An 18,215-nucleotide genomic window follows, 5' to 3' on the forward strand; every position below is an offset into this window, starting at 1 on the left:
CTGAGAGTCAGGAGGCCGACAGAGGCGTCTTTGTTAAGCAGGGGAGCGGCGGCTACATAATCCCCTGGAGGGAGGCTAGCTTTGATTGGATCAGACAGGATAGTAGGCTCCTGGCTCACGGTGGAGAGGGCAGAGGACTTCCCTGACCCACATCTAGACCAGCGACAGAGCAGGAAGCAGCACGGCTTCATGCTGCTGTTACTGTTAATGTTGAGTGTGACGTATTATAACGTAACAGATTTTATTATGAGGCGAGTTTCAACCAAAAAACAGAGGACGTCTATGACTGACTTCTGTTCATCACAAACTTTTTAAAGTTTGGCCTCGAAGGTCTTTGCAGGAGCACAATCAGTTCCCAACAGTCAGACTCTAGACCTGGTCTGGCTTCCTGGACCAGCTGCCGTATCATTTCCATTATAGTTTTACGCAGAAACTGAACATGTGCATCCAGATTCATCCTGACGTGACAGGGGTGAATTTTTCCCTTCATGCAGCAGAGCTGGACTCCAGCCATCGGCTCCATTAACAGTCATGAGTCTGTGCGCTGCTCTGACTCTTAGTGTGTGTGTGCGGTGACTTGATTTCTGAAACGGGGACGAGGCAGAAACCACAAAAACCTCAGAGTCCTTCCTTCCTCTTTCCTCCACTACTACGAGTCTCAGGAGGCGAACAGAGTCCTCTTTTCTTCTTCTGCGAGGGAAGAATTACTCATTCTTTTGCGAGTAGCGTCTCCACGTGCTCTTTCACCGTGAACAGCAACGTGAAGATGTTCAGGTGAGGCTGAGGCGAGAGGAGGCTGAGGCTTGTTCCTTTCAGTTTTCACTCAGACCCAGAGGCTAAAAGCAGCAGCAGCAGCTCAGTGTTTGGATCGTTTGTCTTCTCAGCTGCATAAACTGGCAGTGAACCTGTGGTAAGTGTTTATCAGACCATCTGTCTCAACCTGTATCTGGGTCTAGATGCAGTCGTACGCTTGTAGGCTGCACGATCGCCAAAAGATAAGTGTGTCAGCACGTGTGTGTCGAGTGTATTCTGCAGAATAATCCTGCTCTCAGTCTCAGAATATAATTCACAGTTACAGTTTAGGTTTTAAAACTCCTCGTGTGAGTAGAAGCACTGGTCTTGTAGTCTCAGAGGACCCCCCCACCCCCACCCCACCCCCCATGAAAGACCAGAGAACAGATTGAAGTTATGAACAGGCCCCAGGCTGCAGTCCTGGAGATGCCTGAGCAGAAATATATCCCACATTTCAGACAGAAGCCTCGGAGCTGGTCGGATAAAATCACACACACACAAAAAAAAAAAAACTATTTGTCCAAAAAAACAAACGTAAGCTTAAAATAGCAGCGCACACTCTAGTTATCCTCTTTTGTCTGAGCCTGTTGCCGTAACGACAACAGCAAAGACCGAGGAGCGAACCAAGAACCGCAAGAAATAAATGGAGAGAGTCAGAGGAGGAGGAGGTGGAGGAGGAGGTGGAGGAGAGGAAGAGTGTCGCGTGGGTTTATCTGGTGCAGCTATAAATGAAAGCAGAGGAACCTGAAGGCCAGTAAATATTTAATGCTGCTCTTCTGTGGCCTGAAACCAACACAGGCTCCTCTGATTGGCCGCTCAAAGGTTCAACAAACGCTTTTTCAATTCATGCACAAGTAAGATTTTCAATTTGACGTTTACGAGGCTTTTATTCTGCGTAGTAAGTGATCGAGGAAGTGAAGCCTTTCGAGAATCAGCTGCATCATTTCAAGCCAAAACCGATCAGCTGTTTAAAACGTGAACACATGCATCCTCCTCATGTCTGCGGCATGTAAGCGTCTCCCAGTGGACGTCCTCCTCCTCCTCCTCCTCCTCCTCCTCCTCCTCCTCATCTTCACCTCTTCGCCCAGTGCCCCAGTTTGAAGGCTGTTAAATAATCCAGCAGGAGCTCACCGAGGAAATCAGAGACGGCCGCGGAGGAAACAAACACGCAAACTCCCAAACACACACCGGACCCGACTCGTCTTCACGGCCTCGATGGAACGTTTCTAAAAAGCGACCGCGACACGTCGAGGTCTTTGCCTCCACACCACAACAAACACTGAGCGACAAAGCCTCATCGGAGGACTGTGGTTCCCCGTCAGGGTCGAGATCAGTGCAGATTCCACACCAGACAAACGGGTCAAAGAGTTAAATAAATGTCTTTACACCAAAGTCTATAACATGTAAATGATTTTATCAGACTCTAACTTAAATTAGCCCCAGCAGCCAGTCAGGAGACATGAGGATGTGATCAGAGCAGCAGAACCTAAAGTGTAGTTGTAGTAAATAACTTTACTCTGTCAGCAGAACTAACACGTCCTGTAGCAAAGAAAAGAAACACACAAGATAAAGGAAGAAGAAGAAGAAAGGAGAAGAAGAAGAAGAAGAAGAAAGGACAAATTAGCACAAGATTAATTTGCATCGTGTGTTAAGTGCAGCCTTGAAACCACAACTTCCCTCACCCGTGATGTCTTTGTCGAGTTTCTCTATTGAATTATTCTCCAGCAAAGATCTCAAGGGCCAATCAAACAGGTTGGGGGCGGGGCTTTATGATGTCACTTGAGCTCCATGGAGTTGGACTTATCTAAATTAACTAAATGGCCAGTTGATGCAGAGCGATTTTTCTCTCTACATTAGTTGAATCCTGCTCCATGATAAAATCTAAATGCTAGAATGGAGTTGCTATGGTTCGCTTTGTAAATGATGCTATTACGCATTATGACTGTGTACAGGATTTAATCAGTCCACATCACAACAGCAGCTGCATCACTCAGCTGAATAACCTCTGGATGTTTATCCGTCCATTATCTGTGACAGCGTATCCAGATCAGGACGGCAGAGGTGAGGCCAGCTCAAAATCAACATTTCACTCTCACGACTAAACCCACAGTCACTTCAGAACCAACTATCAACCTCACGACGTCTGAAGAAGCCTCGTTTGTCTCCAGGTGAACGAGTTTCTCCACAACGTGACGAACATCTGGAGCAGGAGGAGGACGGCGTCTGCTCTGGAGCTGCAGCTCTACCACCAGACACCAGACTGAGACTGAGAGGCAGCTACGGGGCTAAAACCCTGATCCAGCTGAACATGCCCTCCAGATGTCTCCGTGTGCGTTAGTGTGTTAGTGTGTGTGTGTCCCAGATGTAGCAGCAGGTTTTAGCATCTCAGCCCTTTGTTTCCACACAAGCGTGTCGTGTCTGTTTCCCTCTCACAGCCCAGAGGGAGAGGAACCTGTCTAGGTGTGGCCGTACGCAGACATCCATCACGCTTTATTCTCCACCGTAGAAACGTTACTACAACAACAAGGTCAGCTCCATGAACCCTGGCCTGCTCTGAGCGCCGGAGCGTGCTGCAGAATACATGACTAGTTAACTTATTTCTACCTAGAAATAACATTTCTTATGAGCACGGGGAGCACGGTGCTCTCCACCACTTTAATGTCCGTCTCAGATTTGTGTCAGATCCAGATATAATCTGGTCATCTGAGCCGGGGCCTAATCTCTGGGTGGTGGTGGTGGTGGTGAGGCGGCCTGTCCCTCTCTGACAGATGCTCTGGAGGACGGGCAGATAGAGGACGACCTCAGACAAGGCAGTTTACTACCTCAAACATCAGTAAGACGCCTCTTCTACACCCTAACGCTACGAGTCACAGATCACTCAGTGTGTTCAGATGCACAGTTTAATGGAGCTACACTTAAAATTCAACTTTCTGAACGTGGTCATCGTCCCAGTTTACATGCAAATTAATTAAACTGACGGGAACATGTCCTCCTCCTCCACACTAGGTGGCGATGTGCGTCGTTGTCCAGTTAAAGTCCATTTGAGGCGTATACATGTCACAGAAAATCGCTTTCAAATCACATTATCTGAAGGAGAACTTCGATTTGAGTCAGAGTAACGCGTTTACGTGCACTTAAGTTACAGTTAAAGTTGGATTAAGGCAACATTAATTTTTTCCCACGTGCATGTAAACGTTCTGGGTGAGGATCGATTACTCACTGTAACTGGCAGCGAGTACTAAAACAAACCGTCTATTTATGACATTAAACCAGGATCTAAACCTATTCTTCCATGAAACAATGAGGACGACAAAGGAGGAAGCTTCAGAGACGACGCATGGTTAGTTCTGTAATAATAAATTAACAGCTGCTAAAAACACGAACGCATCCTCACACCAAAAACAGTGTGAACAGAGGAGGCAGCAAACGTCTATCTATAGTCTCCAAACCAGCACATGTTTGTTTGAGAAAAGCCTGAAATAGCTCCACTCTCTGTTCCTGATCACATTTACACTGGATGTGAACTCGGGCCACCTCACTTTCTCTCTCAGGTGCAGGACAATAGCAGAGCTCTGAAGTGGTGTTTCCAAAAATACAGCGGGCTGCAGATACACGTATGAACGCTACCAGCGCTCTGCAGCCATGACGACGAGCGAGAGAGAGGGGGGGACGCAAAGAGAGGTTAGAGAGAGGATGCACCGCACCGCCTCACTTTTAGACCCTTATTAATCTCAACCACTAGGACGCACGGTTAATCCTTCACTCACGAAAACAATTCACGATCTCAGGGAAAAGGTCTGGACGGTGCAGGATCATAACGACTGCGTCTGAATTAGACTCCTACAAACAGACGAGGAGGAGCGAGTTCACTTCCATCCAAGCTCTGCTGCTATGTTTGTTTATGAGGAACCTGTTAGGAGCAAAGATGAAGTGGAGCTTCGTCTTTTTTCTAAAGAATATTAGCATCTTTACAATGTGTTCCTCAGTTTATTTCCCCGTGGGTTCGAATGAATGAACAATAACTGACACAAACAGGCTTGTGCAGGAGGAACTAGCGATTGTTTAACTGCACGCTATGAACCGGGGGTGGGGGGGGACTCTACCCCCACAAGACCCCACCCTTCACACACACACACACACACCTAAACACACATCTCATTATCCTGCTGCTTTCCTATAAACAACACCCACAAACACAGTAGAACACACACAGAGCAGAAGGAGAAGGAGCAACTCACAGTAAAACATTTTAACTCAGAGCTGCAGCTGATTACTTTTATTACATTTTATATTTTACATTAATAGTTTTATTTGAAAACAGATTGCAAATGTCTGGACTGAGAGGCTGCAGTTTATGAGTGTTATCTTGTTTTTAGACTTTTATTTGTATTCCTTTGTCTTTCTACTGATGCTGCTGCACATTTCTATTCATCCATCCATTCATCTATCCATCAATAGAAAAGCAGTAAATCATCACATCTGTAAAGTTAAAGTTTTCTCCTAACATGCCATCACTTTAATTTACATATATATTTACGTTCTTATGTTGCTTCATATTCTTACGATACATTTCCTTATATATTGTTTTATCTTTGAAGGAGGACGGTGCTGAAACTCTTTATCTTCATGTTGCTGATTTGAGACATATCCTACATAAAATGAACGCTGTTAATGAACATGTTGGAGCTCATTCATGGTCTCAGTTTCTTTAAAAGCCAAGACTCTGAAGTTTCTATCAGAAAAGTCAGAATCACTCTAAGTGGTTTTGTTCTTGAGCAATCAAAGTTGGACCCCAGTTAAAATAAGAAGTTGTTTGGTTGATTTGTGTTGGTTTAATCCTATAATGACTTTTATCGATGAAATCATTAGAAAACGACATGTTGCATCATGCAGCATTTACTCAAACACAACTTGTGTTATGTAAGTTGCTGCTGTTCCATTTACCACCCAGAGGAATGTTAAGGGGGTTCTTTAATCAGCTTCACATCTTATTTGTCAGGAAAACCAACATCATTTGTCCATCTTGAACTTGGAGGATGTACGAAGCGGGGGTGGGATGAGGGGGGGGGGGGGGTCTGAACTCTGAGCTAAAACCATCCGCACGCTGGCCGCCGACCAGAAAGAAATTCTTAGTCTCTGTTGCTGCCAATTTCAATTCATCAGTGGGAAATGCCGTTTGCTAATCCTCACAGCTATGAACGAGCGGCGAGTAGTGAACCCCGACGTCTTCGTTTCTCACAAAGAAAGACAGAACCAGACCATGAAGAAGTCTCTGTGAGGTCCCAGAGATCCACAGCTGATCGGTGTCAACAGCGGCCCACGCAGCGCCCTCACGCTCCGTCCTGATTGGTGCGCAGAGCGACTCCAGGCTGCACTTTGGACGCATCAGCTGCACCAGAAACTGAAAAAAGTCAATGGTTCCAAAGTGCATCCAGTCACAGGTTTTAAATGATGATCGAGAAGCTTCAGACAAGAGCCCGAACACATTTCTGCTAACAAACGTTTGACGCCACCCTCTACCCCCGAGGAGGGTTGTCCTCTCCGTCTCCACCGCGCCGACCACATCTGCAATCCTGCAAACCCCCAACTTTTTTTTTTTTTTCCCTGTCGGGGCAAAAAAACAGGCCACCCCGCCCCCCTTTAAGTCCAAAGCCCCCTCCCACTGGCCTAGCTGGCTATAATAGGCAGCCAAAGGAATGTTTCCCCCTGCATGCTCTCCCACTGAAGCCAGCAGAACACAGAGGAAGACAAAGGGGGAAATAGAGGCGGGGGGCGGAGGGGGGGGGGACATTCCTCTCTGCTCTGTCCTCTCGCTGCCTGTCGGCTTGACTGACTGCTTCGTTGTTTAGGTCCACAAGCTGATTCTGGATGACGGTCAGCTGAGCTTCCCACAGCTGACCTGGGATCAGCTGGCAGCTTCCGTCCCCTCACGTCCTAAACGCAGCGTTAAAAACTTCAGATCGGCCCCGTCCATAACACCGGCTCGATCTCAGGTGTCGGAGGTAAAGCAGAGGATGCAACGATGCCCACATGTCAGCGTGATAAGGATTAGAGTGATCCATTGCTCAGGCCTCCTCACACCAGGCGGAGGAAACAGAATTAACTGTAATTACAGATAAACCGTAATGATTGTTCCTTTAATCCGGTCGACCCCCAGTCTGATGGGTTCAACCGATCACCAAAGACCAACCAGCCTCCTCCTTTTAATGTCTATAAACAGTATATTCTGCTGTGGCTCAGTTAAACCCGATCTAAGCCTGACACACGGTTTGGACCATGTGTCCTCGGTCGGCCTGGACCTTCTGCACTATCTCGTGAGAGTGGGCGTCTAAAGAACAAACTAACAGTGTGAATGCATGGATCCTCGGATCGACTCTTTAACAAGCACCACAATGAGATCGGACCACATGTGAGAAAGACCAGAACTGGACTGAAGTAAAGACGCATGAAATATGTGAAACTACGGGGGAAAAATATTGAGGAAATGCCACAAATCTTTGGAATAGTTTCAAGGGAAATTGCTTAGAAGCTGAACTTTCTGTAAATAACTGAAATCAAATCTTTTAGGGATCCAGCAGCTGAGGACCTGCTCGACTGCGGAGCTTGATCTGAGCTGCCGGTTCAGCCCTCGTGAGAGGCAAAGAGGCAGAAACAGGATCACAATCAAACCTCCATCCCTCACTCCGTTAAAGCCGCACACTGTGACGTCCACATTGAAATCACTTCGAGGCAAACGGGACGGGACGTCCGTGTGGAGGAAATGATGCCCATCAGCACGTGACCGCGGAGATTCACGAGAGGAAATGCTAGCTAACAGTTAGCGCTGCACACTCCTGAGCTAGACGGATTCAGGGGGGAATGAAAACGTTGGGAGGCGGTATGAAGCTCTGAACGAGTTCGACTGCAACGTTTCTGCAGATTGACCCGATTTCGAAGGGGAAAGAAGAAGAAGAAGAAGAAGGCCGAGTCTCCGAGCTCTTTGGCTTATGTACACTTTTACTTCCCTCGTTAGCTCATCCAAACACCTCACCCTAACCCCCCCCCCCCCCCTTCCTCCTCACCCTCCGCCACATGACGTGGGAAATGTGTGCAGCCTAACTGTCGCTAAGGAGGCGGATTCGCGTGCAGCGTCGAGAGCTGCGCTCAGAAACCTCCCGGGGCGTCGCCGCGTGTCTCGACGTGCCGAGGATCTCCGAGTGGGGAGGAGTCGGGGATTTGAGTTGGTGGGGCAGAGGAGCCGGGTCCAGCTTCTCTGGGGAGACGTGAAGGCTGACAAATGTCTCCTCTTAATCTGCATTTTTCTGTCGGTATACAGAAAAGATAGAAGCCCTAATCTTTTGTTTGTCATTGTGGCTTTCCGTTCCTCTATCAGCTTCTCCAAAGCTGCAACAAGGACATCTTGTTCTATCTTTGAACAACATTAAATTCTTTATTATTTTAAATTCTCTCTGCTCCAATTTCTATGTGCAGGAGTATGCATGTCTCTCCTTGTTGCAGTTTTGGACATTCTTTATTTTTTTTAGCCTATTTTCGCTCTATTTTCTGCATGCACGCCTCTCAATACTCCTGCAGGAAACACTTCTTCTTCTCTTTATTCCGTGCAATAACTGGCAATAAGCCGCCGCCCTCGCTTTCCGTCCCCGATCAACCAGTCAACACCACCGGGGCCCAGGTTGGGTCAAAAACAAGGCCCTGGCTTCTGTTAATGATTGGCGCATTGGCGGGGCACACTTTCCTCTCTTTAGAAGAAAACTTTGACCCGCGCAATCTTTGGACAAACATCAGGCAGGAGTCGGGTTCGGCCACAGGAATGCTTTCAGCTTAAAAAAAAAAAAAAAAAAAAAAAATGCTGAGTCGACGCCGAGCATGCCGTCACACCACCGAAAACTATTCCAGCCATCCGGCTAAGTCGGCGAGGAGGAGGGAGCTCTCGGCTCTCAATCATTCCACGCTGTTAAACAATGCCTCTTCAAATTAGCGTTCATTGGACTGCAGCTCCACTCCCTTATGAAAAAATAAATCTCAGACATTTTTTGGTCAAAGGAAGAAATGCCACACGTGAAGCAAGAGACGAAGAGACGTCTCAGATATTCACTTGGGTGGAATCCATCAATGCATCTATCCATGCATTCATCCATTACATTCATCTACAAACAGAAGTGCAATAAGCTGTTGATTTTTACAATATTGCCTCATATTTGCATCTAAGCTGGCGTGGGAGAGGTTTGGTGCTGCATTCAGGGTCACACTGTCCATTCCAGTGCTCCTTAGAGCTTCAATAGACAGTTTTCTGGTCCAGTGAAGAACATTATCCCACATGTGAAGCGGGAGAGGTGTGACGTCTTATGACATTCAGTTCAGCGTAATCTTACTTTTACACATTTGTCTTTGTAGTGATGCTGCTGGATCAAGAATCCATCCATCCATTCATTCATTCATATACAAACAGAAAAGCAAATCTCCACATCTGAAAGCGAAATCTGACATTTGCGCTCGTAAACTTGTCACAGTTTTACCACATTGCAACATATTTGCATATAAACTTGTATGTGGTGCATTCAGGGACCGTCTGTAGCAGGAAGAGAGGAGTTACAGGTTTCATGCAATAAAAAAAAGCGACTGAGATTAATTTTGATGACTTCTGGTTTGATGGTTCCTGAATATTACTGAAGCAGCTCAAACAAGTCTGCAGAAGGGTTGAGCTAAAACAGTTATTAACTACTGGAAAGTCTTCAGCACCGTCACATCACATCAGTCAAAAGCTTTTTTTTTTTGAATGCTTGAAATAGCTGCGATGTTTGAGATTCTCTGGAGTTTTGAGGAAGTTGTTCACCTGAAAGGAATTTCATCAGACTTTCATCAGACGAGGTTGTTTCCAGACCGGAGGAGGAACAAGAAGTTTACAACCCGATTAACACCGGATCTCAAATACGGACCGGGAACGGGTCACACCTACCAGAAGATTACAAACTCAAACCCCCATCAGGGACCAGAGACCAGAGACCCCTGGACCAGGGACCAGGGACCAGACTACAGACCAGAGACCAGGGACCATAGACCAGGGACCAGACTACAGACCAGAGGAGCAGGGACCAGAGACCAGACTACAGACCAGAGGAGCAGGAACCCGCCCTGCCTCCACACACACCGACTCAAATCTCTCAATCACTGCTTTTCATTTTATGCAACAAAGTAACGACCGTGTTTCCGCTCAGAGGAGAAAAAGGGCGCAAAAGAAAAGAGTGAAAGCTGCAGAGACACAGACACAGACAGAGACAGAGAGACTTCTTGGAGCGGCTTTGACATTGAGGAGCTCAGAGGAGGCGCAGGCTCCGAGCAAAATGGTCGACGTGAAGGAGGAGGAGAAGAAGCCAGGAGCAGAGAGGAGGCGTTCAAGGAGCCACCTCGAGGAGGCCCGAGCTCCGTCTCCCCGTCCCCAGCCCTCTCTGCCATTTTCCCTTCCTTTCCGGCCTCCTCCTCCTCCTCCTCCACCTCCTCCTCCTCTCAGCCCGGCTCCGCTCGGCCCAACCTGGAGCTGGGCCCGGACCCCCTCCCTCCCCATCACCTCCCCTCCCACTTCTCCTTCTCCTTACCTTCCTCTGCTGCTTCTCCCAGGCCGGGTCCAGCAGCAGGTCCCGGTCCCAGTCGTTCTCCTGCTCCATGTAGGTTTGCACTCCGCCGGAGGACGCCTGGTTGTTGGCAGCGTGATAATCTACCATGTCGGTCCACGAAGCCCGAGTGCGCCACGGAGGAGCTGTCTGCCCGTCTGTCTGCCTGCCTGTCTGTCTGTCTGTCAGGAGGAGGAGGGGAGGGAAGGAGGGAGGGAGGGGGGAGCGCACGAAAATAAAAAATGGAGAGGGGGGAGAAAAAAAAAAGAAAAAAGAAAAAAGCGAAGACGGCCCAAGTCTGCGAGGTGCGACGGGGAGGACACGAGTCAGGAAAGTGTCCCTCTTGTTTCTGTAACGTGATGAATATCCGGTGTGTGCGGTCAGAGAATCCGCCGCTACCGCTCCTGCTGCTGCCGCTACCGCTGCCTGCGCTGATATGAGGAGAAGAAAAGCTCCCTGTGAACCGGGTGGCTGCTGGGAGGGAGGACCCGGCCGCTCCTCCAGGCTGGGCTGGGCTGGTAGGCACCGACCCCTCCTCCTCCCCCCGTCCTCCCCCCTCCTCCTCCAGGCCCCTCCCATCTCACCTCCCCTTCTCCGGGCTGCACCGACGCGCGCACCGAGAAACGGCGCTTCCGTCGACGACCTTTCAAAGCAAATAAAGTGGCTCTTTTAATCTGCTCTGTGAAATGTAACGTGCTTTGCAGCAGTAGCACAGAACTGCTATCAGGCTTTACAACCAGACCAACAGCAACACATGTGCACTGCTCCTCCTCATCCACAACTGCACGGGTCTGTTTGCAACACATGCACATGTACATATGTATTTATAAACCTGCAGTCTGCATCACTGGCATCATTAGGCTTAAGCCCCCAGAAATAATTTGGTGTTTTTTTATTTTATTTATTTTAAATTCAATATGAGTCGGTCAGAATATGAATTAGATAATAACTTAAATAAGTAATTATATATGATCACTTACATATTATCATAAATCCATTTCCCTTCACTTCATAGTGTCAGGTAGAGCGAGGCCCTTCAGTGCATCATCATCCGCTCATTAATATTAATGTAACTCAAGTAATTAAGTAATATATATATGTTATTCTCTTATTTTTATTCTTTATTCCACCCATATGTGCACTGCATATGTCAACTGCTGTTAACAATGAGAATTTCCCCACTGTGGGTTGAATAAAGTCATACCTCAACTTATCTTAGTAATAGAGAAGAAATGACGTATGAAATTAGACCATGGGTGTCAACTTCCTTTTAGTTCGGGGGCCACAACCCGATTTGATCTAAAGCGAAGTCAGAGCGTTAACATAATAACACTTTAACCTATAAGTTAGACTTAGACTTTAATTGTCATTTAGAGCGAAATGAAATTTCGGTGCAATGGCTCAGAGCACAACAGGAACACTGACAGAAACAAAAATAGGAAAAATATACATATAAAAACTTTTTTCCATTTGCTTTAGTGCAAAGAAAAACAAGGGGATGTTTGCATTTAACAAACTATACCTTTAAAATAATTAAATTTCACACTATTTTGTGCCATGGGTGATTTAATAAGCAGAGTTTGATGGTTAGTATGAAACAGTGGATTACAAATTAAGAATAACAGTTATTTTTACTAAAAAAGTGATCTGTAGGGATGATCTGGTACAATGAGGTCTTTAAGATGTGATGGAGAAAGGCCTTTAAGGACAGAGGAAGGAAGGTTTTTAAGATTTAGAATTGTTTTTCTTGCCTCCCATGTTCACATATACGAGGAACTTCATGTGGTGGTTGGTACAAAAGGCATAAATATAAGTAAGAGAGATCTAACAAAGCAAAAAATATACAAAGACTGTATAAATAGGGAAGTTGTACAGATTGTGCAATAATAAGCAGGATGAAAACGTAACAACGTAATTTAATTAATAAAGTGTGTTAATGTAATCACGCCATTAGATGTCTGTGCATTTAATTCGTTTTACACAAGAATACGGTTTAATCACTATTTTAAAACTAGAACTTAATTGTATAAACGTCTTTGGAGCGATGATATTTTATTTTGAAGTCGTCTCATCTACTTCCTGGTGTAGCTCTTGTGTTAACTTGACGATAATAAATATTCATTGAACGAACGTGAGCAGCTTTTTATAAATCTGCAGCATCTAAACCACAAATACCTGACACCTACAAACAAACAAACAAAAACCTAGAACAATACGTCGCCACCCAACAACATTCCAGGAAGCTCTGTGCTCCAGATATTCTAAACTATGCGCCAGAGACACGTCAAATTAAACCAATAATTTTTATTTTTAAATCACGTTAAAGTTGCAGAATTCCTCTTTTAAGAGTGAAATGAACTTTATGGTTTAATTAAAATGTGAGCGTTACTTTAACACTGCATAAAGATAAAGTCATTTTATCTACTTTATTTACTGCTGTGGTGTTTAAGTTACTGCATTACGACCTAATATAAGGTTAATCATTTCAATCTGCAAGGTAACAATTAACTAAAGCTGCTGGATAAGTGCAGGAGACGTTTAAAATGTCGAGTGTAGAACATATAAAGAAGGGAAGCAATGAAATATGAGGGAGCCTAAGAACTGTGGACTAATTTCAGGTAGATTTGTCATAAAACTAGACAGTTTAAATCTATTTACATTAAATCCCATCATTAAAAAGGTCTGTTTGTGACCAGTATGGTGCAGGTTTGTAATCGTATATTAGGGTCACAGTGTGACACTGATAATTGGATCTGTGCTCAGACGGAGAGGGAAGTCTATCAGCCTCATAACGTCTGATAAGAAGTGAACACTTGTCCTCATATGGAAGCACTCGAAGGATAACGCGGGTTTATTTCTTCCTGCTGTGTTTCCAGTAATGTGTCTCTCTAAGGATCATCCACTTATGCTTTAGAGATTCAGATAAATGAGGAATACAACACACAGAAAGCTCCCTGCACACGATGAATCGTTTTAAATTTTTATTTTTTAATTAAAGCAGTTCAGGACACCTGCCGTTTGACATTATTACCTTTTATTTCCATGTGCACACCAGTTTATTTGTTTATTTGCCACATTAAGGTGAAACATGCCTTTCTGAAATGCGACAGAATGGTCCTTTAAGTTACTAAACTAGTCTCATGCGTTGATAGGTCGATGCTGCGAGGCCAGAAGCTGCTGAACTGGATGGGAACTATTGACCTCGTTTAGATTAATGTGGTGATTGTTGTTGAAAATGTTGTATTATCTGATGCCACATCGATAAGGATAATTCTGGTTTATTTCCTCGTGTCTGTGTTTCTCTCGGTGTCACGCTAACTTTGCTCGCTCCACTTCTGTGTTGCTGAATCACCGGAATGTGCAGTTGCACAATTCAGCGTGCATGGGGCAGCTAATAAAAGCTCCCCGCAGCTTTCTGCATGAATCATTGTAAGTGTTTATTTTTGAGTGTGGCTGTCGGTAAACCCAGATATTTCGCTAAGGGCATGAGAAGGCTTCCTCTCTGTGTACCTGCAGGTTGTAATAATCACACTGTGTCTTCATGTGCTCACCACTTTGTTTATGTGCTCACGTTGAAATAAGATGAAATAAGCCAGATTCATTTTGTCGATTGACTCATCGGTTTACATTCAAATATGTACGGTCATTCTTTGCTCATATTATATTTTCCTAATTTAATGAGGACACTGACACGCACACAAGCCCACATAATATATTTTATGAGTCTTGATATTAGTTTTTCATATCAAATGTTATAGATAACAGGAATATGTGTGTGGAAATGAGCCTCTTTACAATTTAATTGAGATTTTATGGTGATCTGCATGTAACAGGTATTCTGGATGGATATATGGGGTAACTGTGTTATTTAAAGAAGCATTTAAATAAACATAAAGTACCTGATACATAGACTTGGGAAGTAATTTTTTTTTCGGAAGTTTCAGTTGCATAATGCAAATCTGAAAGTAATAGGAGGTTAAGAAACTAGTTCTGTGAGGGCAGAAGACGCCACTTGAAATATTGATCTTATTTAAATGAATGAGGTCTGGAGCCTTGTTTTGAAGGTCCCATATTATACTTTTATACTTTTTTTTAACAATTTCGTACAGGTGTCAGAGGTCCAACATCAAATTCAGGCTTGGTCCTGAACTTGAGCCAGTCAAAAAGTGGCCATGAGAACAGGGTGAGTCTGTGTCTGTACCTTTAAATGCTAATGAGCTGTGTCTGACCACGCCCACTCCACGCCCCCTCTCAGGGAGAGGATGTGGCTTTCGTTACCATGCAACTATGCAATGTTGAGACAGAAGACGATGGTGGACCAGATAAGCATACCAATCAGAATGACTTCACATACCTCAGACAATGTTGAATGTCTCCACCTTCGCCATGAGAAAAGAATAATGACTCTCTAATTTTAGAGCTGGTCAAAGGCGGAATCTACTACAAGAGGAAGTGGTTATTTCCCCGCATGACGCCAAGAAGAGGAGAATCTCAGATCCACCTGTTTGAGCCAAGAGGTAACATCCAGGTCTGAACGATGAAGCCCATGTGGAAGTGCAAAAAAACTGCAGTTCATTAAGTGGCCACTTGAGGCTCCAAAAGGGAGCAAATCCCCCCATGTTAAAAAGACCAACTTTATAACATTATTAAATATGTTTACAGCCTGGTACAAATAAATAAATGCCTTGTGTGTCAATAGTTTATTTCACTATTCATGACTCATAACTGTACGGGTGTGATTTCTCAGAAACTCATTTGTTTATTTTTTTATTAAGGTGCATAATTAAGGGTGCTCCCGCTTTGAGTGACAGGTGGTAGCCTGAGCTACTGATAGCCACAACCATCCACATCCATATTTGAAATATTTTCGCGTGTGGGTGGAGTAAAGCTCATCCAACATGGCGCCTGCAGGCTCCGCCCACTTCGGGCTTCATTTTCGAGGTTCAGAATCCAATGGGTGACGCCACGATGGGTTTGTCCACGGTATAAACAGTAAATTGGAGCAAGCAAATGAGGGAGGTGACAGGATTTTTCACTCCTGGGGCCTCACACACAGACTATGTAATATAAAGTGAATTTTGCATAATACGGGACCTTTAAATGTTGCATGATCTCATACTGGGACAGGCTCCGGCTCCAGCTAGTGAGGATAAGCGTTAGCAGAAGATGAGATGAGACAATCTCCTCATTGTCTCTGATAGAGTGAAACCTCCATCTCCAGCAGGTGATTGGTGTCGAGCCCGTGACCCTGAAGAGGTCACGATCCATCCTCATGAGAAGCGCCGACCCGCTGGTCGTAAAACAGAGCGTCCCGAGCTGCCCGTGTCATCCGTTACATCTGCTTCGCGGGGTGACCGTCCCGCCTGCAGGAGCCACCTACAGAAGTAGGTCACGCTCAGACTGTCCCGGCCGATTAGCGTCAGCAGAGCCCAGAGCGGCGTGGAGGCTGCAGCAGGACCCCGGCCTCAGCTTTGATGTTTGTCATGTGACGCGGCGTAGTGGTGCTCGGCTGTGAACAGCTCTGTGATTGGTCACAACAGCCCGGGGTTGTAATTAAAGCCTGGCTCTGGGCGCTGGGCTCATTAGTCAGAGCGGGGGCCTCTAATGAATGGACGGCGTTTCTGTTTTTTTTTTTTTTTTTTTTATGGAGTGACTGAAGGAGCCAGATGTAGATGTTTGACACAAAGGACAGAAACACCAGCACCTACAGGTTCTTCCCCTGGAACAGTATTCTATTCAAATGTGGTTCCTGTAAACTGTTTATGGAAATTGTCTCGATGCAAACGGTCAACAGTGAGTTCAAGCGATGGTAAAATATGGAAATGTCACGGAGGAAACAAATGAGAGTCATTTCTCCTCAGTTGTTTGACGGCAGCGAACCATGGTTCAGAGAGAAGGATCTAAAAAAAACGGGACGTACAAAGAGCATGAAGTAACATCTGCAGCAGGAGCCTGTCCATCCAATAAAAAATCAAAAAAACTATGTAAAATAAAGACAAATGGACGTGTTTCAAGTGATAAAACAGAATCTCTATCCTGGATCTGCTCTCTAGGAACTCAGAGGAGGAGAAGAGGCTGAAAGGAGGATGCTGGACTGTTAAACGTGGTGAATGACTCCTCCTAGAACCTGAGGGATCTTCTTCAGCTCCACAAGGAGCCAGACTCTTTAACTTCAGCGTTTCTCTGCTCTGCTGCTGATTTTCCTACACAACTAAAGCCTCTAACTCAGGAAAGGCACATTTAATGTATCATTCTGTCGTCTAATTCTGTGTTTTTTTCAATTTCACTACATGTAGGCATTTTCTTTTATCTAATAATGTTTTTTTTAAAGCCATACTTCTGTTGTTTATTCAGGTCAGTAATGAATAAAACTAAAAGGTGTCCTGACCTTGGCTTTTTAACATTTTCTAAGCTCTTTGGGTCAGTTTTATCATATGCTGCTGAAATATAGGGTTTTAGGGATTCCCCTGAAAGTAATGCTACACAAAGCTGAGCCCTGGAGTTGATAAACTCACTGCGAAGTGTGTTGCAGATGGGGACACAGGGTGAGAATCCTGTCTTGTAAAGCAAAGGTGAGAAAGGGTTCTGCTCTTGTTCGGTTGCCAGATTAAAGTCTGACCGAAATGGGGCCGAGTTCAAAATTTCTCCTGGTCGAGAGATGCCTCTGCAGTATTTTCTTCTTCTGATTTTGATACAGTTAAACAAAAATTACTTCACATCTACAAACTTAAAAGCTGGGCTCAAATTAAAGTAGATTATTATAGAGAATCATATATGATACTGAACTTAGGGAGAGGTCAGAGGTCAGAGGTCAGAGGTCAGAGGTCCTCGTGTGCACAGTTAAGACCTGGTACGGTGCTAAATATGTGTTTTGTGTAGTTTTGATGTTGTTGAAGATGAACTTCAGTTTTTGTTTCAATGTCCGTTACACAATGAACTGAGGTTTGCAAAAGTTCAGGGGAAGAATCCTGATTTATTTTGGATGTCTGAGTAAAATATGTTGAGTTGTTTCTTTAAGACGTATGTTTTATCCAGATTTATTAAGAAAACGAGACAGAAAAAACTGTATCCCACATAAGTATTACATTTTCTGTTATGGGTTTGTATATTCTGGAAGATTTGTCTGCATCATTTTGTTGTTGTATGAGTTGATGGATGCATAAGATTTCTGTTCACCATCTTTAGATTGTTTAAACTGTGTAGCGTAAGTCTATAGACTGGGCACAATAATGTGTGTGACACTAAAATAAACAAATCAATCAAAAAATATTCATAATATTCCCAGTCTTCTTATTTAACCTGTCGCCCTGTTACTGCTGAGATCGACCCCAGAGGTGCAACAGTTACAGACGCTGGACAAATGAATGAATGAATGAATGAATGAATGAGCAGACTGATAAAGTCTGTAAATATTTGTTTTTATTATCTTGCTCTGTTTCTTATCTATCTTGTATTTGTACCCTCCTGCTGCTGCTGTAACACCCACGTTTCCCCTCAGAGATCAGTAAAGTCTTATTTCAGCTTAAAACCAACCTCAGTTATTTTAGAACTTCTTTTCTTTTCATATAAATCAGCTAAAAGGTGGCAGACAGGATCTACGTCGTATACGTTACGGTCGGCTCCAAACTGCAGCATCTCAGCATGAAGCCGAACACACACACACATGTGGAGGCTGTTCTCACTTTAAAGGATGATGCTGGAGGACGGATATTTACACATACCAGACCATCAGCAGAGAACACGGGGTCATTTCTCAAAATATCCCCTGCGGTTGGGGTCAGCGCTGAGAACAGAGACACATTTACATAACAGGCC

At 44.8% G+C, this 18,215-nt stretch overlaps 1 protein-coding gene across 4 annotated transcripts in view; it reads right to left on the reverse strand.

The window, feature by feature from the left end:
- The window catches only part of actn4 (actinin, alpha 4), a 52,138-nt gene extending 41,256 nt beyond the window's left edge, over positions 1-10,882 (reverse strand). For 2 of the 4 annotated variants that reach the window (XM_047594116.1, XM_047594115.1), the window contains exon 1: positions 10,386-10,882. In XM_047594116.1, the coding sequence (XP_047450072.1) occupies positions 10,386-10,511 (126 nt within the window). In that variant the 5' untranslated portion in view covers positions 10,512-10,882. The remainder of the gene's footprint in view (positions 1-10,385) is intronic. The other 2 variants (XM_047594114.1, XM_047594112.1) reach the window with 1 other exon arrangement.
- Positions 10,883-18,215: the final 7,333 nt, after the last annotated feature.

Source organism: Mugil cephalus, chromosome 9 (genome assembly GCF_022458985.1).
Source record: "Mugil cephalus isolate CIBA_MC_2020 chromosome 9, CIBA_Mcephalus_1.1, whole genome shotgun sequence".
In the NCBI taxonomy this organism is placed as follows: Eukaryota; Metazoa; Chordata; class Actinopteri; order Mugiliformes; family Mugilidae; genus Mugil; species Mugil cephalus.